Below are 24,831 nucleotides of genomic sequence, written 5' to 3' on the forward strand. Positions count from 1 at the left end.
ACTCCTCCCATTGTCATGAGCCCTACATCATCCTTCAGCGTGTCGTGGACATACACTCGATATGGTGTACTGTCCAATCCTTCTAGGTATTCGGGTCACTGATGGGATTCTGGCATTGAGTTCATCCGACGATCGGGGCGCATGGTATGTGTCTTGATGGCGACTACTCGACTCACCCTCGGTGTGTCGCATGTTTACTCGGGCGTGGCCTAAGGATGGCGCGTCCCATCATAGCCGACATGGGTCAGCTGCGTCGAGCTGGGTTTCTTTCTCGTGGGCCCACTTGGTGGTAACTCGGTTGTCCGCCCCACCTCGCAGACTTACTCAGTGGGGTCTTGGTCATCCGTTCCACCTTGCGAATTTGCTCGGCGGGGATTTGGTCGTCCGCCTCACCTTGCAGACTTGCTCGGCACGGACTTGGTTGTCCGCCTCCCGGACTTGCTCGGCGGGGACTTGGTCGTTCACCCCCTTGCAGACTTGCTAGGTGGGGACTTGGTTGTCCGCTCCGTCTCGCAAACTTGCTCGGTGGGGACTTGGGCGACCGCTCTGCCACGCAAATTTACTCGGTAAATAGGCCAAGAAAAGATTATAGGTCTTATTTTGGGTACCCCGTTCATAGGTACTCGCCACATATTTTCTAGGAACAAAACAAATTGTAGGAAAAAAACTTCTGTCGCCCATGTTTCAACAACCAAATGTTGTGCATCTACAACTCACACTCCCATCTCTAGGCTAGAGAAATTGTGTCCCTTCACATGTGAAAATTTCTAATGGTTTAGAAATTGTAAAATTAACATTGCTGAGTACTGGTACCATGCTAAGTGGAGATCCAAATGGCATTCAGGTATCTCCTGACCGTCAAAGGGTCCATAAAAATTAGGTCCTCTTAAAACAAAGGATTTTTATAAAACATAACAATAAAAAATACATAGAAATACAATGCCCTAGCACCTCAAATCACAAGATTTCTATGTTTATAAAGATAGCTTTGGAAGCAATGTGGAAAAGACATATAAGAACAAAACATTGAAATTGGAGCTTATTTTTATTTTCCTCCAAATTTTCTTTAATAGAAAGGTCCAATTTATAGAAATTTCAAAGAATTTATTAGAAGACATTGCTTAGATCGGTAGGGCTTATATGAATTTTCCCTATAGAGCTTGGATTCTTCAAAATTTCTATATTTTTATCGTTCAAAGGATCAAAATTTCTAGGCTATTACAAAGGAAGATTAGAGTGGTCAACGGAGATGCATGGGCCCACCGATGGATCCATGGCTGTGACTAATATTAGAATATTTTTAGCAAATCATGTATATAGTTGTTTAAAGTACTATTTCGTATAGTAGAGTGTAGTTTGAAATTAAGATAAATTTAGGGATATGATTGGTAAGGACCAGTGTTTTCTTTCCCAAAACGAAATCACCGAGTTTCGACGATATTTCTCGTTTTTTATACTCACCGAAAAACAAATTTCGGTCCGATTTTAAATAGATTTCGATTCAAAATATAAGAATATAAAAGTCAAAACAAAATTTGGATCAATGCAAACGAAATTGTGAAACCTATGGACTATGGAGACGGCATGAAAAAAAAATCTTTCTCGCCAGAGTGCGACGTCCGTGAGACCGTGACGACAAAATTTCTTCCTTCCCGTCGCCATCGCGCGGTAGCATCACCATACCTCTTCATCTCGCTCGCTGTCACTCCGCTCTGCGCGCTTGGGTCATGCGTGACTCACACCTACGCATTCTGTGAGTTCGGAATCAGATCCGATAGAGTTCCCAGAGTTAGAGTTAGCTCGGGTACAGTCCGTCGGTTGCCTCAAAGCTTATCCCGGCATCCCGCGGAATCTCGCTTTGCGATGAAACCATAGCTCCACCCAATTCTTGCGGCTTCAGAGAACCAGCGCTCCCTGCCGTCGCTGTCCCTCGTTCTCCCAGCGCCTCTCATTCAGTCATCCCTCCTCTCCGAACTGACCGATGCGGTTGGTGCCAAGGTTCCGGCCCTCTAATGCTGCTTGAACTCCAGCCTTCTAATGGGCGCGGCTCAGTTGGTGATTCTGTTCTTGGCCCTTGCCACTGCGGTGGGGGCGCCGCCGAGCGAGGTGGCCGTGGGCGCTCTCTTCACGTACGACTCCACGATTGGCCGCGCAGCGAAGCTCGCCATCGAGCTCGCCGTCGATGACGTCAACTCGGACGGCAAGGTCCTCCCGAGAACCCAACTCAATTTGGTGCCCCAGGATACCAACTGCAGCGGATTTCTTGGGACCATCGAAGGTTCGGTTTTCGTTTCCCCTCACTCTCTTTCCTTTTTTTTCTTTTGCCGAAGCTTCAGTAGCTCATGTCCATGTGCCAACAAGTTGGGCGGGGTGGCCTTTCAAAAAAATAAGTTTTCCCATTATTTGGATAGTTTTATTAAGAATTAGAATTCCTGCAGAGGTAGCAGGGGTAATTGAAATATTGAGGCCTCTTTGCATACAGAGATGTTTCAAAGTTTTGAGGAAATATTTACCCAGCAGCTGTTACAGTAGGCTTAATCCCTATTGTTTCATCTTTTATACTTCCTCCATTCTTTTTTATTCATCGTGGTTTAGTTAAAAAATATATTAATTAACGACAAATATTAAAGAAAAGAGGTATATTATCAGTAAATCATAAAAGAGGGTGGAGAAAGTCTATCTTACTATCCACGCTACAAAAATTATTTTCGTCTAAAACCTGAACAAAATTCTGACTTGATCCAAGAGAGAACTTTACTGTCACAAAAAAACATAGGAGACGAAGGGAGGGGCGTAGGTGGCACTGTTGCGGTAGAGCCGTGGAGCACTTCATTCGCGCTCCGTGAGTCGATAACCCTTGGCAACGGTTTAGCAAATGCGAGAATGATCTTCATTATTTTTTTGTTCGTGGTCAATGGTAATTGTTTTACTTGTGTCTGGTGTCGCTATAGCTCGTTGTCATTGCCTTTCTATTATTATATTCCTCTTCTGGGCTATAGATTGCCTATATTTTGGAGTTATTTTTTAGCTACCACTAAACACTAAACACTCAGTCCCAGTGTAGTTTAGTCAAACTAAGTTAGGTGCCCCAACTAATCTGATTTTTATATTTTTAATAATTACTTGGCCCGTGTTTCATGAGATGATTTGTTAATGTTAACTTTTCTGTTTGTCTTACTGACGGAGTGGTCAAATGGCGTACCTTGTGAAATCAGTTAGGCCCTGTTCGTTTCTCCCAGAATGGCCCTGGAATTTTTCAGGTTCATCAAAACTTACATAAATTAGAAAAGCAATGTGGCTCGGAATTGTTCCGGGTCACCGTTCCCACACAATCGAACGCCCCCTTAAGGTATTCTGTACGATGCAGGGAACATGTGTCAGCTGTTAGGCTATCTCCAACAAGCAACAACTTTACTCATCTTATCTCTTATTTTAAAATTCATTTTATAAACAGTGTAGACTATAGTGCAAAATTGTACATTCATATACCTCTGATGGCAACAGCCTTATTGATGGCGTGGTGGCGTAGCTTGTGAAATCCGTTAAGGTATTTTATAGGATGCAGGAAATTAGCTGTTACTGATGGAGTGGTACCACAAATGACCTTGTGAAATCGGTTAAGATATTCGTAGGATGTAGGAAACATGTCTCAGCTGTTAGGGAGCATCTAATTCCTCATTCAAGATTTTTCTTTTCTCAAGTTTGAGCACCAGAATAAAGTAAAATATATAGGTTTATTGGGACTGTTTCTTTATTTGAATCACAACTAGTTTCCTGTTTGAGTTAAATGCATAAGCAGCCCTGAAGTCGGTGCCACTTTGGTCCATGAACTTTGAAAATATATTTCAAGATTACTAAAGTTGTTAAGTGGTGCACCACAATGGACGGTATACTCCAAAAATAGACTTGCTATGCACCATTTCACTAGTTTAGACATATTTCGTGCACCATAAAACAAATTTAAGGACCCAAGTGACACCCTTTTATAAGTTTAGACGTCGCTGATGGATTTAACTCTTCCCGTTTTTATCTGAAAATAAAGTTTGTGTGGCATGCATAAAGTTGAAGGACAAAATTAGTTGGATCTTTATGGGCACGAGTAGAATAAGCTGTCATCTTTTCTTGGCTTGAAGGGCTTGTACTTCAACGGTGCATGAACTGATTCATAGAAACCTTGGTTTCAGCGTTGCAGCTAATGGAAAAAAATGTTGTTGCGCTGATTGGCCCACAATCCTCTGGGATAGGCCATGTCATCTCCCATGTTGTTAATGAGCTACATGTACCTCTTCTATCATTTGCGGCTACAGATCCAACTCTTTCTGCATCAGAGTATCCGTACTTCATCAGGACAACCATAAGTGACTACTTCCAAATGAATGCTATTGCTAGCATTGTTGATTATTATCAATGGAAAAGGGTGACTGCTATATTCGTTGATGATGATTATGGGCGAGGTGGTGTAGAAGCCCTCGGTGATGCGCTTGCATTAAAGAGGGCAAAGATTTCATATAAAGCAGCTATTCCTCCAAATTCAAATACAGACGTGATCAACGATGTACTATTTAAAGCAAATATGATGGAATCAAGGGTCATGATTGTGCATGTCAATCCTGACACAGGGATGAGGATTTTTTCTGTAGCTAAGAACCTGCAAATGATGGCCAGTGGCTATGTCTGGATAGTAACTGATTGGCTAGCTGCTGTCCTTGATTCCTCAGCAAATAGAGGTCTTAAAGATATGAGTCATATTCAGGGACTAATTGTTCTGCGTCAGCACATTCCTGAATCTGAAGCCAAGGATAAGTTCATATCTAAATGGAATAATGTGGCTCATAACAGAAATATTACTTCTGGCTTGAACTCGTATGGTTTTTATGCTTATGACTCGGTTTGGGCTGTTGCTCGTGCTGTCGATAAATTTCTCAGTAATGGGCAACAGATCAACTTCTCAACAGATCCCAGGTTAGAAGATTCAAATGGCAGCACGTTGCACCTATCAAGTCTCAAGATATTTGACGGTGGTGAGCAGATGCTGCATCAACTTCTCCTCACAAACTTTACGGGTGTAACAGGTCCAGTCCAGTTTGATTCAGAGCACAATTTGGTACGCCCAGCGTATGATATCCTTAATGTTGTTGGTTCTGGCTCCCGCTTGATTGGCTATTGGTCTAACTATTCTGGGCTTTCCGTGGCTGCTCCTGAAACTTTGTATCAGATGCCACGAAATACATCTACAAGTGCCCAGCAGCTGCATGATGTGGTATGGCCTGGCGATTCCACTACGAAGCCTAAGGGCTGGGTATTCCCAAACACTGGCCTTCCTCTGAGAGTTGGGGTTCCAATTAAAGCAAGCTTTAAGGAATTAGTGTCAGGCAGAGGAGATAACATGAGTGGTTACTGCATCGAGATATTCAACGCAGCAATTAAACTTCTTCCTTACCCAGTTCCTTGCCAATTTATAACTATTGGTGATGGCACAAAAAACCCTAGCTATATTGACATAATTAGAATGGTTGCTGCCAATGTATGCCCTCATTCTTGTCCTCATCTATTTCACAATTTTCTTGTCAGACCCTCTGATTTGTTTCATTTTCATTTAGTCACTTGATGCAGCTGTAGGCGACTTTGCTATAGTGAGAAATGGCACACAGCTTGCAGAATACACACAGCCTTATATTGAGTCAGGGCTTGTGATAGTAGCGCCGGTGAAACATGTAACTTCAAGTGCGTGGGCTTTCCTTGAACCTTTCACATTGGAGATGTGGTGTGTCACAGTTGCTCTTTTTATTTTGGTGGGCATAGTAGTGTGGCTTCTTGAACATCGTACTAATGAGGAATTTCGAGGGTCTCCAAGGCGACAAGTCATAACAATGTTATGGTACGTTTGTTGCATGTTTCAACTATGTGGATATTTTTCTATCCTAATTTACCATACCTTGTTTGAGTCAAAGTTCTGGCTGGCAATACCCATTATGGGCGAAAAATGTTTCTAGCTTTATTCAATCCATGCCCATCTTATGATTTACTGTTATTTGTTGGTGTTTTTTCCCTTCTAAATGCTTATTCGCTAACTTGAGGAATTGATGGATAATATGTGCTTCTCTTTCAGGTTTAGCTTCTCAACAATGTTCTTTTCACACAGTAAGTCCACTAGACGCGTCCATGATTTTAACTTATAAACTCTTCCATGATTCTTTGCCTATACGGATGGAAACGTCTTGACGAGAAACTCGCTTCAGGAGAGAACACTGTAAGCACACTTGGGCGGTTCGTGCTGATAATATGGTTGTTCGTTGTGCTGATCATCACTTCAAGTTACACTGCTAGCTTGACGTCAATCCTCACAGTCCAACAGCTCTCAACTGGAATTACAGGGATTGATAGTTTGGTTTCAAGTTCTTTACCTATTGGATACCAGGCTGGAAAATTTACCAAAAGATACCTGACTGAAAACTTCAATGTTCCCCTCTCTCGACTGGTACCACTGAATTCGATCCAGGAATATGCTGATGCCCTTAACCGCGGACCAAAAAATGGCGGTGTTGCTGCAATTGTTGATGAGAAGCCATACATTGATATCTTCCTGTCAAACTACTGCAGCTTCAGAATAGTGGGGGAGGAATTCACAAAGGAAGGGTGGGGCTTTGTAAGTTCATCGTGCTTGTTCTCTGCCTTCATTCACTTCACTTCATTTGGGCATTCCTGCCATCGCATCTCAGGGAAGCACAAATCCGTGCCTGGCACTGTACTGGAAATGATTTATTCTGCTCCACTCTTTTCCTTTGCAGGCATTCCAGAGAGACTCCCCCCTCGCTGCGGATTTATCGACGGCAATCCTTCAACTTTCAGAGAGTGGGCAACTTCAGAGGATCCACGACGAGTGGTTCTCACGGTCTAGTTGCTCCTCAGATGACAGCGAAGTGGGAGCAACCAGGCTTGGCCTCGGAAGCTTTTGGGGCCTTTTCCTTGTGTGTGCCCTGATATGCCTCTTCGCTCTGCTGGTGTTCTTCATACGAGTCTGCCGGCAGTATAACCAGTACTCCAGTTCTGAAGCTGCCGGCGAGCCCAGCACAGCTGCTGCGGATCCTGTCCTAAGACAGCGGCGACCATCACGCCTTGGCAGCTTCAAAGACCTGATCCAGTTCGTCGACAAGAAGGAGGAGGAGATTAAGAAAACGATGAAACGAAGATCAGGCGAGAAAGATAGCCAAGCTGCAGGATTCTCATACGCTCAGTCAGTGGCTTCAGCATAGGACATTGCTCCAACCATATTGAATTAGGTTATCTCCAAAAGCATAGGACATTGCTCCAACCATATTGTAAATAGTAGTGGTGTACTGTGATCAGAACGAAGATCAGGGTTCTCATACGCTGTTTGTATTTGACAACTGTTTTCGGTGATTGGTCATTGCTCCAAGCTGTGCGAAGTGGCTTATTTTAGTTTTTTTTTTCCTGACAGGCACCCTTTTAGCTCCCGTGCCTCTTTGGACGCCGTATCCACCTCACCTCTTGCTCTTGGTGGGATAGATTAGCGTGAAACTTAGTTTAATTTCCATAGTAATTCACTGGATTATTGAGATAGATACAAGTACACCCAAGAACAGAACCTCCTTTAATTAATTGGGTAGCGTTCTGAATTGTGAAACCCTGAAGCCAGAAACCAGAAGTGAGCTTTAAAGTGGGAACAGATCGGCCGTTGGCTATTACACGGATCTGGTCGCCCTCGCGTGGGCACAAGAAACCATAATGATCCAGACATCCAGTAGCCTTGATGGTCCTGCGCATCGCATCGAAACACCGGCGTCGTTAGCAGACAATCCCGCTCCCCCAAAATCGCTTCTTCGAGCTCGACATATAGAGGAAGTGTCACTGCAGTAACTGCAGTTGTTCAACTTGACCGCCGCTGCTCCAGTCTCCAAACTAACACGGGAAAGGATCGTCTGACGGTACTATATGCGGAGCCACGGACGGTCCGCAGCACAGGGTCACACAGTTGATGATCTGGGGCAGTAGCGACTCCTCTTTTGCGTACATCTGGACGGTCCACGCCTAGAGCTCGGATAGTCCACGATAGCGCAGAGGGTCTTCTTCGCAATAGGTCTAGATCTCGCCTCCCAGGATGAATTCCATCGGGGAGGAGAGATCCTAGGGTGTGTCTTGGCATCGGTAGACCACCCAAGACGCCTCTAGTCGACATAGAGCCAAAGAGGTGAAGATTTGAGATAGAAAAAGGCTAAACTAGGGCTAAACTAGAACTACTCCTAATGCATAAGGTAAAAACAATAAACATATTTGATTTGATCGATTGTGGGGGTTCAATCGGTCGTAGCCCTTCATCTATATAAAGAGAGGAGGTTTGTACCCGTTTCAAGTCGTTTCCCGAGTTAATCCCGCAGATTTAGCTAACAAATCCCACAAGAAACTCAGAACCCTAACTAATTCTGCGTACTCGCGGACCATCCGGCCTACAAGGCCAGACCGTCCGTTTGCCCAAAAGTAGGCTCAACATATGCTCCCTGCTTTTTGGTGAAGGTTGATGAACCAAAAGTATATGTACTACCAACAATCTTCGGAAAACACTAAATCTCACAAGTCATATTGTTCCGAAGTAAGAACTAAGCCTGATGTAAGTTACCATCTTTTTAATCCCATAGGGTGATCATTCAATAGAGCTCCAATTCATAAAGGCCGTTTCAGATTGCATTTGATCAATAGATCAAAAGGTATAGAATGAAGGTGCCCCCAGCCTGAATAGATAAAGGAACTATGCATTTACTATAGGTTCATCGTCGTACCATTCTATATTTGAACAGGACAATATATCGACAATGAGTTGGCGGGTGAAAAACATCATGGCATCACAGGATGAATAGGTGATGCTTGTTGCATCGCCTTTCGAGCCGTTTTATTCGGTCGTTTTGTTTTAGCGGGTGATCGGGTTTTCTTTGTTAGCCGATCACATAGAACGACCTTTTTGCTAGCATATTTGGAGAGCAACGGATCAAAAGTAGGGCCAGATTTAACCAGCCGACCATATGTGCTTTGCCCTTGCGTTTCTTTTCTTGCTTTGTGTGGATGTTGATGCCTCTGACCATGGGCAGACTGTCTAGCTGAGTCAGCCGGCACTACAAAAAAAAGGCAAGGAGTGTCGGCCAAAACCCCACACTCTTACTGAAATAAGCCGACACTCTAAGTATAAGAGTGTCGGTTGACCGACACTCTTAGCCGTCACTCTAAAATGGACGCTCTTATTCGTATAGAAGTGTGGGGACCGACACTCTTAAGGTAAGAGTGTCGGTTCAACACGCAACCGACACTCTTATTTTAAAAGTGTCAGCCAGCCACATGGCGGACACTCTTACTGCGCGCACGACCAGAAGCCTAGCTGGGCGCATATAAGAATGTGGGGGCCGACACTCTTAGTGAATATTTTTTTTAATACCCAATTTTATTTTTCTCCCTCCCCGGATGGGAAGCCTCCATAACAACACAATACAAACACAATATTCAATATATCACAACATTCAATATATCACAACACAAGCACCATATTCAACATAACATAACACAAGCACCATATTCAATATTCATACAAGTTCAAGTCCATAAGAAATAAGTTCAAATCCATCTAAAACAAGTTAAAGTCCATACAAAACGCATTGATAGTAAGTTCCACATAAGCCTCCATATTAATTTATTCCGTTGGTGGGTCATTGGAGCCGCCGCCACTTGTGTTCATCAATAAGTCCATAAACGTGCTCGGATCCGGAGGCGGACTAGCATGATGTGAGCCCGAACCCTTTAAAAGAAACAAACATTTGTTAGTTTACCGAGTAACTAATTAAACATATACATAGACTGCAACATATACATGCATGTTTTCTAGTAACTGCTTAAACAATGAAGCAAATAGAGATGCAAAGGATATCAACTTAACGTACTGATCCTGGTGAGTGTGAGGGAAATCCTGGTGATTGTGACTGCCCGCGAGGAGGAAATCCCCACGGCATCGGCGGTGGCATCTGTGTTTGCATCGGTGGCCAAATGCCTGGCTGGCGAGGTGCCCACGGCATCATTTGCCCTCCTATCACACCCGATGCCATCAATTGGTCTTGGACAGAAGTTGCAGAACCCTGAAACAGAAGACACACTCTTGTTTATGATTAAGAAGTTACGATGATCAACAATAAAAGTAACTATAGATCATGCGAATGACAAAAGTTTAAAATAGATCATGTAAAAGCAAACATGTAGAAAGACAGAGAGCAAGCAACCAATGATTATCAGACAAATGATGTTTAGTAGACGATTGTACCTGTGATCCATCCGCCGCTGCAGTGGAGCGGTCCGATGATTGTCCAGACACCGGATGTGTGATGATAGGGGGTTGTTGAAAAGGAGGCATGCCGAACTGAGTTCCGGCACCTCCGTACATCTGCAAATAGATTATTCATCAGTTTTTCAGTTAATCGGACTTGAGAAACAACGAAATAACAAAAAATTGATACCTGATGTAGCATCCAATTTTGCATTTGTTGCATCTGTTGCTGTACTTGTTGCTTATATTGGGCCATACTCTCCTCCATTTGAGTCATCTTCTCAAGCAGCTCTCCTTCACGTGCAGATGGTCGTCGGGGTCGATTTGACCCAGCTGAGAAATTGGACCGTCTAGTGTAACTCCGACGGGGGACAACACCGTCACCAATTGCTAACCTGTAAGAGTATCATATATATATATGTAGTAAATGACAAGACATCACTAAACAGTAACAATGTGACAAGCGCATATACCTCCCATGTGGCACGCCTCCACCAGCCTTATAAGCCGCCTCCGTATCGAACTCACCAGTGAGCCAATCCGCATCTGGACCATTTTTCTCTCTCACGTTGTCAATGTAGCGAGCCTGTGAAAAAATCATCCAAGTCACAACAAAGGCATATCATGTTCATCTTAGAGTCGATTTTCATACTTACCAGTTTCTCTGTCGCATTACTGTCATTCAGTATTTCCGGGTGATTCGGATCGGGACCCTTGTGTCCCTCGACGAAGACTTGAAGCAAAGTAGGCTCCACTCCATTTCGAGCCGCCTGCAACACATGATTAGAAAGTCTAGACAAGTCTATGCAATCAACAATTGACCAGGCAATTTGACACATACCATACGTGCGGCCTTGCCAATGTGTCCATCTGCCCCGAAGAAGTGGACCCCTGGCTTGCTCAACCGATTCATACGATTTCTATTAGATATGGCCAAGAACTCCTCAGAAGCCCAATACTCGCACATCCACGCCCAAGCATCCGAATGGTGGCTCAACCAATCCACCTCACTCTCTTTGTACTGCTGAGCCGTCAGGTGAATTTCCTTTGCCATATTCGCGTCACAATAGTTCCCCTGACGCTTTTGGTACACCGTGACGGCCCTCAATCGTGCTTTATACATCATACCCTTTACAGCTCTATCTGCTGAGCCATTGAATACCTCACGCACATATGAATCATCCAAGGTATAGGGGTCGCACACGCGAAATTGGCCCTGCAAATTTGAAGATCACCAGAGACTTACAAATGCAAAATCTGAATTCAATTTGAATATCATAAGGGACTTACCCAAAACAAATCCCACACTTTGCTTGTGTGTGTCCCGTCGTTCCCGTACGGCTTGAGATCCCAATGAGCCCAGTAATGAGCAGCTATCTCTTGACCGCCCTCTGTAACCATCGCCGGGTAGGCGAATCGCAAACAAATCCCCAACTCTGTGAGGATTGGTGTGCGATGCCCTGTCCCGTCCCAACTAACCTCCTTCCACGCCCTGGTGCCTTTCGGTTCAATAACCCTCCGCTGATCGAAGGGTTTAGAAGGCTTCAATGTGAGGGACCGACGATACCTACAAATGAAAGTTTGTTATTTAACAATGCAAATCATTTACTTAAAACTTCAACTTGACAATAAAACTTCAACTCTATAATAAGAATACCTGATGGCACGCCGTGGCGCAGCCTGTGTGGCAGCCTCCTCTGTAGAAGCGTCTGCTCCCGATGTCTCCTCTCCATCGTCCAGTTCTGCGGCAGCTTCCTCAGCCTCCGCGTCCACAGCCGCCTCCGCAGTAGGTGCCATAGTAGGTGCCACTAAATCAGCTGCACGCGAAGTAGTCCCTTCTGTATTGGAGGGTCCGCTGCTACCCCGCATCTGCTCTAGGGAGGCAAGCAACTGCTCTTGCCTGCTCCTGCTTGTTGTGGTGCCCTGAAATGTAAACAATTTTAGATTGCTAGCTGGCCCCAGTAACTAAACTAAGAAAAAAACAAGTACCTCAAACATGTTAGGAGCACCACTGGAACCCCTCGACCTTCGTGATCTGGGTCTCCTACCAGACGAATCCATCCTGAACATCTGCAATAATTCACAAAATAGTAAGTATGTATAAATTTTTCACAAAGTAATGCATATTAAATAAACAAAAACAAGAGTGTGCCATTACATCTATGAATTATGTATCAAAAATCGTCGGCATCAGAGTCCTCTTCGGCGACACGTGTATTAAGTTGTTCAACCCATTGTTGTGTTTCAAGAACTGTTTCTTCAAACCTTTGACGTTTTGAATTTGATGAAATTGGTTCCTCCATTAACTCTACGGTAAGAGAAGCTAACTCATTTAGTCCTGCCCCTTCGGATACAATACTATCATTGTCGCTATCGTCTGCTTGATCACCGACTTCTTGGAAGACAACATCATCATCATCATCATCATTGGTGCTTAAATTGTAGTTTTGATATCGGTAAGGGTGAACCTCTGGATTAACTTTATATGCAACCCACCAGGTTTTAAAACTTTTATGAGGATAACTCAAATAGTACACCTGATGCGCTTGATGTGCCAGGATGATATTGTTGTACTCATTGCCTTTATACCTTGATGCGTGCTTTACCTCCACCATCCCGAATTCGTCAACTCGCGTGCCAACATGTGGATCAAACCATATACAATCAAACGTCACAAGTCTCAAAGGTTTGTGACCTCCAAATGTATACTCGGTTATGTCTTGAACAATACCATAATAGTCCTCCAATTGTCCATCGTCGCTATACGAACTTGCTACAACTCCGCTGTTTGTTGTAGCTGCAAGTGGACGACTCGCTTCTAGTTTTGCTGTTCGAAAACGGTATCCATTAATATCATAGCGATCAAATTTTCTTGCGGTCAATTGACCATGTGATATTTGTAGCAAGTCTTTGGAGACACCGGCTTCAGGTTTCTTACACTACAAAAATGAGGAATGGATAAAAATAAATACTATGTAACATCTGAACTTAAGTTAGAAAAAAGATAAGCATGGAGGAAATTACATGCTCGTGGAACCACTGCACGAAGGACGGGCCACCGTGTAACCCTTTCAAGCGTAGGTCATCCAACTGCTTTTGAGTAAGCTGTTTGTTGGGTTTATATATGCTATCAAAGATTTGGAAATAAGGATGAAGTTCTGGCATATTGACATACAAAAAAAGCAGGGTCTTGTTACGCTCTATCGTTCCCACAAGATGTGATGTGTAAGCTCCGACACCTTTACCGTCCCACTTAAAAGCACTTAGATCAGTGATTGGAGCTTGCTCGGCAACATGGTACCGTGTCGTTTGCGCATGCACGTTGTTTGTGTCTGAAAAATACTTGCTTGAGAATAATGTGATCTCTCTAGCTGCGAACGCCTCTGCAATACACCCCTCAACCCTTGCCTTATTCCGCACCATTCCTCTGAGTTTTTTCAATTCTCTTTCTTGACTATACATCCACCTGAACTGTGCAGGTCCTCCTACCAACGCTTCCCAAGGTAGATGCACAAGCAAATGTTGCATACAATTAAAAAAAACCAGGTGGGAATACTTTTTCCATCTTACATACAAGGACAACGATTTCCTTCTCAAACCTCAACATCAATTTCTTTGAGATTTCCTTAGCACATATCTGCTTATAAAAATAACTGAGTTCTGCAAATATCTTCCACACATCGGGACTGAAGTATCCACGAAACATTACCGGCACTAGTCTTTCAATCAAAATGTGATAGTCATGACTCTTCAACCCAACGAGTTTACCAGTGTCGAGGTTAACTGCCCGTTTTATATTAGCCGCATAGCGATCTGGGAACCTCAGCTTTTTCAACCATTGAAATATCTCTTCTCGCTCTTGTCGTTTCAGACAATAAGGAGCTTGTGGCCGACTCTCAGATCCACTTGGATTTTTTCTAAGCTCAAGGTGTGGACGATCACAAAGTTCAGCTAAGTCTCTTCTTGCATTCATGTTATCTTTGGTTTGACCGGTGAAGTCGAAGCACATGCTTATGATGCTTTCCGCAACATTACGTTCTTGGTGCATCAAATCTATATTATGTGGTAACAGCAATGCCTTCGTGTAAGGTAGCTCCCAGATAAACGAGATGTGTGTCCAATTGTGTTCTTTACCATACCCTTGAAACCGACCTCCTACGCCCGATTTTAGGTCACGATGTTGTCTCATGATATTTTCACCAGTTTGTCGCTTCGGTGGCCCATCTCTAACCCTCTTGCCTTTTCGAAATGACTTTGTATCCTTTCTAAAAGGATGATTATAGGGAAGGAGGCGTCGGTGAACATCAAAAAATGTTTCCTTCTTACCATGTTCTAACCTATATGCTTGTGAGTCACCCATACATATCGGACAACGCAGTATGCCGTGGACACACCAACCAGAAAAAATGCCATATGCTAGCAGATCATGAATTGACCATAGATATGCTGCGCGTAGAGTAAAACGACATTTCAGATGACTATCATATGCCTCAACCCCCTGCCACAACATTTTTAGTTCTTCAATCAACGGTTCCATAAATACATTGATTTTCGTTACAGGATCCTTCGGACCTGGAACAATAAGGGCAAGAAACATGACCTCTTCCTTCATGCATTTGTTAGGAGGGAGATTATAGGGCATCATAAAAACTGGCCAACATGAGTAAGAAGTGGAATTATTGGAGTAAGGAGTGAATCCATCCGTCGACAAACCAAGACGAACACTCCTAGGGTCTCTTGCAAATTCTGGATCAAAACGGTCGAGAGCCTGCCAGGCCTCACCATCTGAGGGATGAACCATGACATCCGGATCTTGACCCTGACGATCCCCTTCTTTATGCCACCTCATTTGCTTTGCTGTCTCTTGATTTAGAAAGAGACGCTTAAGCCGTGGAGTGATAGGCATGTACCGGAGTTGCTTGATCGGCACCTTTGTCGTAACCTCGTTTCCATCCTCATCTAGCACCACTGCATATCTTGACTTACTGCAGTGGATGCAATGTGTGGTATTTTCATGCTCCTTCCAGAACAACATGCAATTGTCCTCGCAAGCATCAATCTTTTGGTAGTTCATACCGAGACCAGCTACGAGCTTCTTGCAATGGTACAAGTCTTTCGGCATGTTATGATTCGGTGGGCTGATATCAATAATCAGTTTCACAATATCGTTGTAACAGTTGTTTGAGAAGGTGTACTTTGACTTCATCGCCATAAGACGTGTTACCACCTGCAGTACGCTCACACTGGTTCCTTCATGCACTTTAGCCTCTGAGGCTTCAAGAAGCTTGTAGAACTCTCTCACATCCTCTGGAAAAGCTTGATTATTCTGTAGTTCTGGGTACTCATTTCTAATATCTTCCAACATCTCTTCCATTCGGTCTACATCCTGGTCCCCATCCGACTCAATAGTATGGTCCACCTCTCCATGCTCATGCCATACCAGATAGTTCGACATAAAGCCATGTTTGAAAACATGATACGAGAGCTCCACTTTTTTCAACCGAACCAAGTTCTGACATTTTATACATGGGCACTTCGCTAAACGAGCATCACCAGCAAATGCGAGTGCCACGAATTCATCTGCAACTCTCACCCATGCATCAGAGTGCCCATGAGTGACATTGTCGAATCCATCGTACATCGCCCTTCTTCGATCGTCACTCATATTCAAAGCTAAAGAAACAACACATATTTAACAACATATATACACTTAGGTACAAAAAGGCCATTTATAAACAGTTAAACACTAAAGCAATTATAGGTTAATCAACAGGTTAATGCATCACTACAATTACACATTAGAAAAATATATAATCAAGGATACGAGTAACAACATTATCGGACTACTAAATTTCAGCCAAATCAAATTGAGCGTGGTCAAGGCAGTAGCTGAGATTGAGATAACTAAATTTAACTCTTGCACGCACTCAATTAGCGGACTACACTAGAATCATCCCAGTGACCAAATGAGGACAAAACAACATTTATTATTTGAAGCAGACAATGTCAGCTATATACTAGAATCAACATTTTTATCTGAACCAGCACCACAACATGAAGGTTATGCAATAAATTACCTGTGTCGCGACGGTGTGCGAGCGCGTGGGGAAGAGCTTGGTGATGCACTGCGCCGCCCGGCTCGGCGAGGCAGCCCTGCTCTGCGAGGAAGATGCTCGCCTCGGCTCGGCGAGGTCGCCAGGAGCTCGGAGAGGCCGCTGGCCGCCCGCCTCGGCGAGGCCGCCCGGAGCCCCGCGCCGCTGGTCCCCACCACGACCACAGGCGAACTGCACAGGGAGCGACGCACGACGGAGCGAGGACTGAGACGCGCGATAGCGGTAGCTGGAGGACTGCGCGATACCGACGGCGGAGGACGGCGGATTACCTCAGTCGCGCGCGGCCGGCGGAGGACTGTGCCAGGGAGGCGCACGGCCGGCGGAGCAGCGCAGGAGCTCAGGGAGCGGCGGAGCGGCGCGCAGAACGAGCAGCGCACGGCAGAGCGGCGGAGGACTGGCGGGCCAGGAGCCGCACGACCGGCGGAGCGGAGGAGCAGCGCACGGGGGAGCGGAGGAGCAGCGCACGGCTCGGCGAGGTCGCCAGAACGAGCAGGCGGCGCACGGCGGAGCGGCGCACGGCCGGCGGCGGACTGGCAAAAGGATATAACTGGGAAACGCGCGCGACGGTAGAAGAGGATTAGGGATTAGGGTAATTTCTATAAGAGTGTCGGTGTGGAAAACACCCACACTTTTAAATTAAAAGTGTCGGTTTCTGTGGGACCCCGACACTCTTAAATTAAGAGTGTCGGTGCTGTAAAACCCACACTTTTACTTCCATTAAGAGTGTTGGCCCCGACACTCTTTAAATAACCGACACTCCTTCAACGTTTTCTTGTAGTGCGGACCGTCCGCGCGCAGGTGCTAGACAGTCCGTGATGCTCGAGTCAGGGAGTTTTGCTTGGCTGCTCGATTGAGCCTGCCCCCGGCGCCTCTGGACTTGTTAGTCTTTCTGCCCAGAGCTTTTCGAGCAATTTCTTCTTGTGATATATTCGACATGCGAGGATCGCCAATAACGGTTTTATACTAGAACCGTCATCGATAGTTGGAGTAAGAAACTGAAACCGTTAGTGAAAACACATTTGCACCGGTGGTTCACTTAAAAACTGCAAGTGAAATTAGTGCATTTCCACATGTGGTTTCTTTAGGAAAACCTTTGCAAATCTAGTTTTCACAGACGGTTCCTTACGCTAAACGCCAGTGGAAATGGGATTTGCACTAGTGGTTTTATTAAGCAAACTGCCAGTGCAAATATGTTTCCACTTGTGGTTCTTGAATCGGGGGCCACCAATTTTATTTCACTTGCATGCGATAACTGAAATCACCTGTAAGAATTTCTGTGCACCGCATGCATAGAACCATTTTGTACTAGTTTTAGTGCCGGTTCGAGCTGCTAAAGTGGCACCTTTTAGTATAGTTGGAATCAAGAACATATACTAAACATACCTCATTGGTTTAGGATCATGTAACTAGGAATAACTAAAGGTTGACATCTTTAGTCATGGTTGTCTAGTGCCGGTTGAGAATCCAATACTGGTTTCCAACTGGTTCTGATGACCTTTTATTTTGTAGTGATCAACGCACCAATTATGGATTCAAACATGAGAGTTTAGTTTGCTACATTTGTCTAATATAAATTGTTAAAATGTTGCAGTTGCTAAATAAGGAAAGATATTTTAGTATGCATATGTATTTCTTCAATCGCTGAAAGAATTACATGTAATGTGTGCATTAGACGGCCCCGTTCGATTTATCTGGAGTTATGACCTGAAACAATTTCTAGTTAAATTGTTTGTACAATTTATATAAGTTTTGATAAGCTAGAAAGATTATTGGTGAAATCCTGGACAAACGAACAGGGTCTAAGTTATAGACAAAGGCTATGCAAACTCTAATAAACAGCCACATGCAAGGAACCTTTGCGTACTTGCAAGCAGATGGCCAGATGGGTGAAGCACCTCCAGGAGGAGGGGCTCCAAAACTGAGCTTTCCCCATCAAATCCCCCACATCTCCATCGGATCATAACCGAATGCTAGGGACATGGTACTGATCGCTATGCCTGGGGCTCCTCTCGTTTTCGATGGACATGGCCGTCCGCCAGCCGGCGTCAAGTGCTAACCAATTTGGCCTGCCCTCTAATGCCGAAATGTTGGGAAACAGTTCTGTCCCTGCGTCCACGTCAACATAAAGAGACAGAGAGAAAGGAGCCCCAAACAGAGCTCAGGCCGGATGGCCGGTGCAACCACGAGCCAACCAAGTACCCAACTAAACCCAACGAACCGCATCGCACAGGAGGCCGCTGCTTCAGTACTGGCACTTGACACTTATCACGCGGCCGTCGTCGCCGTCGCGCGCGCGTCGTCTCGTCTCGTCTCCCCAACCGCACCCGGCTCGTGCCACTGACATCCGCCATTTAACGCGCTCTGCCTCTGATCCTGCTTCTAGACTTCTAGTAGATATGAGCGCTGAGCGAGCGCGCGGCCATGGTGGCTAGGCTGCTAGCTGGTGCTGGTGCTGCTGGTTTTCTCCGAGCTCCCATTGAATAACACGCTGGAGCATTGATGGTCCCTTTCAGATGGTAGATGGCGCGCATTTACGCCGCCACGGTACGAGCCGAGCTCCCCTCGCTCCTCTGCTATATAGCGCTAGCTCCACCATCCAGGCCACTACCCTCCCCCACCGCCATTGCTCAGCAGCAGTAGTAAAGCCACGCCTGACAGACAGCTGGTTCATTTCTGGTTGCTGCCTTGCTGGTGGTAGCCCTCGGCGCAGGCAGCCAAGAACAGAGAGAGCGAGATGGATGTGAACGACGTGCTGCTAGTGGTGCTGGCGGCGGCGCTGGCTGCCATGTGGTGGCGTCGGTGCTCCAAGACCGGCGGTGTCGACGGCCTCCCGCCGGGGCCTCCGGGTTGGCCGGTGGTGGGGAACCTGTTCCAGGTGATCCTGCAGCGACGGCCCTTCATGTACGTGGTGCGCGACCTCCGGGAGAAGTACGGGCCCATCTTCACCATGCGGATGGGGCAGCGCACCCTCATCGTGGTCACCTCGGCGGAGCTCATCCACGAGGCGCTGGTGAAGCAGGGCCCCATGTTCGCGAGCCGGCCCGAGGACAGCCCCACCCGCCTCCTCTTCAGCGTCGGCAAGTGCACCGTCAACTCGGCGCCCTACGGCCCCCTGTGGCGTGCTCTGCGCCGCAACTTCGTCGCCGAGATCGTGTCCCCGCACCGCGTCAAGGGCTTCTCCTGGATCCGGGAGTGGGCCGTGGACGCGCACTTGCGCCGCCTCCGCGCCGAGCTCGCGGCGGACGGTGCCGTGCGGGTCATGGCCAGCTGCCGCCTCACCATCTGCAGCATCCTCATCTGCATCTGCTTCGGCGCCAAGATCCCCGACGAGCTCATCCGGGAGATCGAGGAGGTGCTCAAGGACGTGATGATGATGACCATGCCCAAGCTCCCGGACTTCCTGCCCCTCCTCACGCCGCTCTTCAGGAAGCAGCTCACCGAGGCCCGCGGCCTGCGCCGCCGCCAGCTCAACTGCCTCGTGCCGCTCGTCCGCGCGCGAAGGGACTTCCTCCGCGACGGCACCGCGGCAGCGGCGGACGGCGTGGAGATGATGAGCGGGCCCGGGGAAGCGTACGTGGACTCGCTCTTCGACCTGGAGCCGCCCGGCCGCGGGAAGCGCCTCGGCGAGGAGGAGCTCGTCACGCTCTGCTCCGAGGTCATGAGCGCCGGCACAGACACCAGCGCCACAGCGCTGGAATGGGCCATGATGCACCTCGTCCTCGACCCCGCCGCGCAGGAGCGCCTCTACGACGAGGTCGTCGCCAAGGTCGGCAAGACCGCCCGGATCACCGAAGCCGACGTCGAGGCCATGCCCTACCTCCAGGCAAACACTCTTTTCTCCATTCATTTCGGTCCTGTTTTTTTGTCGAAAGTTACAACACGATCGAGAATGTGATAGGAGTTCGGCACAAATCTGGCAATTATTATATACTACTATTAATGAGACACGGTGCTAATAGAATACTATATACTACTAATATTAAAAGAAGACGAAATTCTGCCTGCTTTATTCCAAGAAACTATTTTATTTGACTCAGCGCACGAATTTGCTAGTTGCATTGGAAATAATTGCATACCCTGAATTGGTTGCATGCTCACGACCAATCTCGCAAATGGATGCAAATGATTAAACAAGCCTTTGACCATGGATACAAAACAAAAGTTAAACTGATGTATCGTGGACATGATATGATATATCACTAATTGGTACTATCATCTAGTGATTATTAGTTTATTACTATGCTTTTGGTTCATCCGTCAGCAACTAAAAACTGAGTCTCTTCTTAATTATATATAAGATGTTCCTTTTCCCACGAACCAAGTACGTGCTACTTGACCAACTACCGGACCGAATTGCAGCAGCTAATTTGGGACAGCTCACGCCGAAATTAAAACCTTGTCCAAGCAATAATCAGTGCTTCTAGACGTAGAAGCGATATAATCATTGTGTTCGTTCATCGATCTGTCATGAAAACGACGCACGTACGTACTCCTACGACGTGCTTCAAAGATTCCTGGGTTTAATACCACAGCTGTAGCCGAGAACCGAAAGCGATGGTCGCACGTACGTTTCCAGAGGGTATGTTGGTCTCTCTCGCCGCAGTCGATGATGATGATGATGACGACGACGACCGTGCATTTTCCTTCTGCAGGCGGTGGTGAAGGAGACGTTCCGGCGGCACCCGCCGAGCCACTTCGTGCTGTCGCACGCGGCGACGCGGGACACGGAGCTGGGCGGGTACCGCGTGCCGGCGGACGCCAGCGTGGAGTTCTACACGGCGTGGGTGACGGAGAACCCGGCGACGTGGCCGGACCCGGACGCGTGGCGGCCGGAGCGCTTCCTGGAGGGCGGCGAGGGCTTCGACACCGACATCACCGGCACCCGCGCGCTGCGCATGATGCCCTTCGGCGCCGGCCGCCGCATCTGCCCCGCCGCCACGCTCGGCGTGCTCCACATCCAGCTCATGCTCGCCAACATGGTGCGCGAGTTCCGCTGGCTGCCGCCCGCCGGTGAGGGCCCGCCGGACCCCACCGAGACCTTCGCATTCACCGTCGTCATGAAGAACCCGCTCCGGGCAGCCTTCGTCGAGCGGGCCACGACGGAGACGGCGACAACCGCGTGATGAGCGACAACGAAAAGTAAAAAAAAACAGAGAGAAGTTACTAGTACAAGTTACTCTTTCACTGGGCTCTGGCAGGGTGGGTAAGTTGCTGCAACGTGCGTGTCGTGCGGGGTTAATTCGGTCCCGCACTCTGCGGTATAAATTACAGTTATTAATTAATTAGTCCACGGGGAAGGTGCGTGATCATCATATACTGTATGGATGGATTGATCGGTTCATCCTACCTGTTGGCTGGTCGACGGATGGCTGGATGGACACGTGCCGCCAGGCGGATGGATGGGGTTCATGGGAATGCAACGCACGATGCTGTCCTCATATCATAATTTTTTTTTCTTTAGTGTTTCTATGTGCTATTAATTTTAATAGTAGAAGTACTGTTTCTTAGCTTTCTATTTCTCTTTTCTCTGTTCAATTTCATCCAAAAGTGTACCTACGTACGTACTAGCTATTGCATGATCGATGTGGTCAATATATTGGTTGTCATCTCATGTGCAAAAATAACGATGTTAAATGATTTTCTCTTGAGACCAAGCTACGACTCATGCTGGTGCAAACAGTGCATGCAAAACATTGTTCTTTGTTTGGATTGGATCACTCAACGGTCCGATTTGAATAATGCCCGATTCTACAAGAGCAGTGCGTACGTGTTGATGATAGATGGTACTGTGGTGTACCGTGTACGTATGCTTTGGTGTTCAAGGCAGAGGCAAAAGGGCACTGAATGGCCGAATGCGCAAATTGTCCAAAACGGGACCGGCCGGCCACCTTCTCCCGTTCTTCTGTTCCTCATCTCGCCAGCACAGCTGCATGCACGGCGGCAACAGCAGCTGCCATACGCGCTCAACTGGCCGGCTTGCCTAAACTCTCCGCCCGGCCCGCCGGCCGCCGCTGATTATTTTTTTTCCATTCATTTTTGTTTGTTTAAGCGACAGAGCACAATGCACTAGGCGCCACCAGTTGATCTGCTGATGTGTCGCCGCAGATCGAATCTCCTCATGCGTTGGTTTAGGATGAAATAGATGCCAAAAATGTGTATTCACTGTCCCCCAAAAATTGTCGTTAGATATGGAAATTTAACAAGCTGTTGATGGAGTTTAACAAGCTGGTTTGTTGAAAAAGGATCGATGGGGAAAAAAAAGAAAAGGAAGGTTCCTTGGGCCGAATCACCTTCTTTCTCCTATGTCGCCTCTCACGTCGCCCATGGCGCATGTCGAGATGGCACACGCTTGGAGGGGGCTGGGTCGTGGTCTACAGTGCACCGGTTGGCCCAGGGAGCTATCGCGCCCCGCTTGCGTCGCACCTCTGGGTTCGTGTCGCTCGCACCTCCAGCCCAAGCCCACGACACCCCGCACAGACCAGCTCCCACATCTAACACAACAACAACTACAGTCATTTTCGGCGGCCAGAAGCCGCCGAAAATAAGCCAGTTACCGCCGAAAATAAGCTATTTTCGGCGGCAATTGACTTATTTTCGGCGGCTTCTGGCCGCCAAAAAAAACTGGCCGAAAATAAGGCTTTATTTTCGGCGGCCAGGGGCTGGCCGCCGAAAATAGCTTGTTTTCGGCGGCTGACTCCTTGGCCGCCGAAAATAAGCTATTTTCGGCGGCCAGCCAGTCAGCCGCCAGAAATAACAGCTGCCGAAAAGAAAATACCTATTTTCGGCGGCCAGAGGGGCCGCCGAAAATTACTAATTTCAGGGCAAAAAAATTGAAAAAAATGCGAAAAATAACAGAATTTCATACAAAATTCATACAATAACAGAAATTCCATACAATCACAGAAAATTCATACTTGAGTTCACAACATAAAACTTGAGTCCATACAAATATAAAGTCCACAAATAGTCCATACAAACTTAAAGTCCACAAAATAGTTTATTACAACACAGTCCGACACAAAGCTAACTTAATCACACATTGGGGTCGTTGGAGTTGTGTCCACTATCTCCAGAAGCCAATAACTGGTCGACGAAGTCGTGTAACGGGGTTGGATCCTAAAAAAAAGATGACATTAATAACGGCATTGGTTACATGTATAACGACTATTCAAACAAATTGTTTCTCAAACTAACCTCTCCTGCATAAGCTCCCTCCCCTGCATAAGCTCCCTCCCCTGCATAAGCTCCTGGTGCTGGTATGACCGGTGGTGGCGTGTTGTGGCCCATGACCCCGGATCCCTACAAAATCAAGTTTAGTAAAGATTTGACAATTAGGTTGATACAAACGACAAGTCTTAACTAAATTGAATAACCTGAGGTGGAGGTGGAGGTGGCGGAGCATGTAATCCCCACTGAGGCATCGGCGGCTGAAATTGAGGGAAAACAAATGGTTGCTGCTGTGCCTGCTGTGGAAACCAAGACTGTTGCAAATATAATATATTAGTTATAGAACCAATATCGAGCGTGTTGAGAATAAATAAGACACTCACGTTCATTGCTTGTTGCGCCTGTGCGTTGTAAGCAGCCATGTACTCTGATTGCTGTTGGAGAAATGCCATTTGTTGTTGCCGCATCTCTTCACGAAACTTTTCTTGCTGCTCCCTCATAGCTTCCTTCATGCTAGATACAGAGCGGCGACTACGGCTGCTACTACCACAGCCCGCCTGCGACGAAGAGCCGCCACGAGAACGCAACTCCGTCGAATCGATAACACCGGTAAACATAGAATATCTTTAAGAACAAGAAAATTAGCTATTCGGTCGTAGTTTCAATATTATTGAAAACAATGCACAAGTTCATACCGTCCATGCGCCTTGCCGCCAAGTGAATGCACAACCTCAGCGTCGATGGTAGGCGCTCCTCGCCAATCGTAGTCTTCTCCATACTTCTTAACCATCTCCTGCCCGTATGTCTCCTGCAATACAATATGAAGGTTCAGCACACATGTAATTTATAGCTATATGGGAAGAAAACATTAATCATAACAACAACTAACCATACGCTCAACGGCCGCTTGACTACACAGCTCATCGGAGATTTCACTGTTTTTCGCTCGATGCCCTCTCCTATAAACATCGATTGGGCTCGGGACAACTCCAGTTTGAGCCTCCTGCAAATATATGAGTTCAATCCTGTTTTATTTCTGAGTAAAACAGAATACTACATACGCACCATTCGCTTAGCCAACCGAATGTGTCCATCAGCCCCATAGGTATGGTTGACTACGACCTCATCATCGTCCTCGTCCTGCTGATGGCGCTGTCTATGTCGATTTCTGTTTGACTTCTCAATCCACTCGGGCGAAGCCCATATCTCACACAAAGCCTTGTAAGCCTGCGG

General features: G+C 46.6%; 2 protein-coding genes across 5 annotated transcripts; both read left to right on the plus strand.

The window, feature by feature from the left end:
• Positions 1–1,614: 1,614 nt before the first annotated feature.
• Positions 1,615–7,440, plus strand: LOC103626312 (glutamate receptor 3.4). 4 transcript variants are annotated; one of them, XM_020538336.2, is made up of 7 exons: positions 1,623–2,278; positions 4,185–5,104; positions 5,216–5,524; positions 5,601–5,878; positions 6,110–6,141; positions 6,240–6,646; positions 6,789–7,440. In XM_020538336.2, the coding sequence occupies exons 1-7, from the start codon at positions 2,038–2,040 to the stop codon at positions 7,251–7,253; spliced, it is 2,652 nt and encodes an 883-aa protein (XP_020393925.1). In that variant the 5' UTR covers positions 1,623–2,037; the 3' UTR covers positions 7,254–7,440. The 4 variants fall into 4 exon arrangements, with proteins under 4 accessions (XP_020393924.1, XP_020393925.1, XP_035814915.1 ...); XM_035959022.1 differs by having other exon boundaries at positions 4,193–5,104; XM_020538335.2 differs by having other exon boundaries at positions 1,615–2,278; positions 4,185–5,524.
• An 11,610-nt stretch (positions 7,441–19,050) lies between these two features.
• On the plus strand, positions 19,051–22,047 carry LOC100273592 (putative cytochrome P450 superfamily protein). Its single transcript, NM_001148009.1, has 2 exons — positions 19,051–20,254; positions 21,084–22,047. The coding sequence occupies exons 1-2, from the start codon at positions 19,166–19,168 to the stop codon at positions 21,552–21,554; spliced, it is 1,560 nt and encodes a 519-aa protein (NP_001141481.1). The 5' UTR covers positions 19,051–19,165; the 3' UTR covers positions 21,555–22,047.
• Positions 22,048–24,831: the final 2,784 nt, after the last annotated feature.

Source organism: Zea mays, chromosome 5 (assembly GCF_902167145.1).
Source record: "Zea mays cultivar B73 chromosome 5, Zm-B73-REFERENCE-NAM-5.0, whole genome shotgun sequence".
NCBI lineage: Eukaryota > Viridiplantae > Streptophyta > Magnoliopsida > Poales > Poaceae > Zea > Zea mays.

What these genes read in the sequence shown, in the direction of transcription:
- LOC103626312 (XM_020538335.2), top strand. Translation starts at nt 2,038, where the DNA reads ATGGGCGCGGCTCAGTTGGTGATTCTGTTCTTGGCCCTTGCCACTGCG. An exon ending in TTAGAATGGTTGCTGCCAAT is followed by an intron (nt 5,525 to 5,600) that starts GTATGCCCTCAT and finishes ATTTTCATTTAG; the next exon opens with TCACTTGATGCAGCTGTAGG. An exon ending in CAAAGGAAGGGTGGGGCTTT is followed by an intron (nt 6,647 to 6,788) that starts GTAAGTTCATCG and finishes TTTCCTTTGCAG; the next exon opens with GCATTCCAGAGAGACTCCCC.
- LOC100273592 (NM_001148009.1), top strand. Translation starts at nt 19,166, where the DNA reads ATGGATGTGAACGACGTGCTGCTAGTGGTGCTGGCGGCGGCGCTGGCT. An exon ending in AGGCCATGCCCTACCTCCAG is followed by an intron (nt 20,255 to 21,083) that starts GCAAACACTCTT and finishes TTCCTTCTGCAG; the next exon opens with GCGGTGGTGAAGGAGACGTT.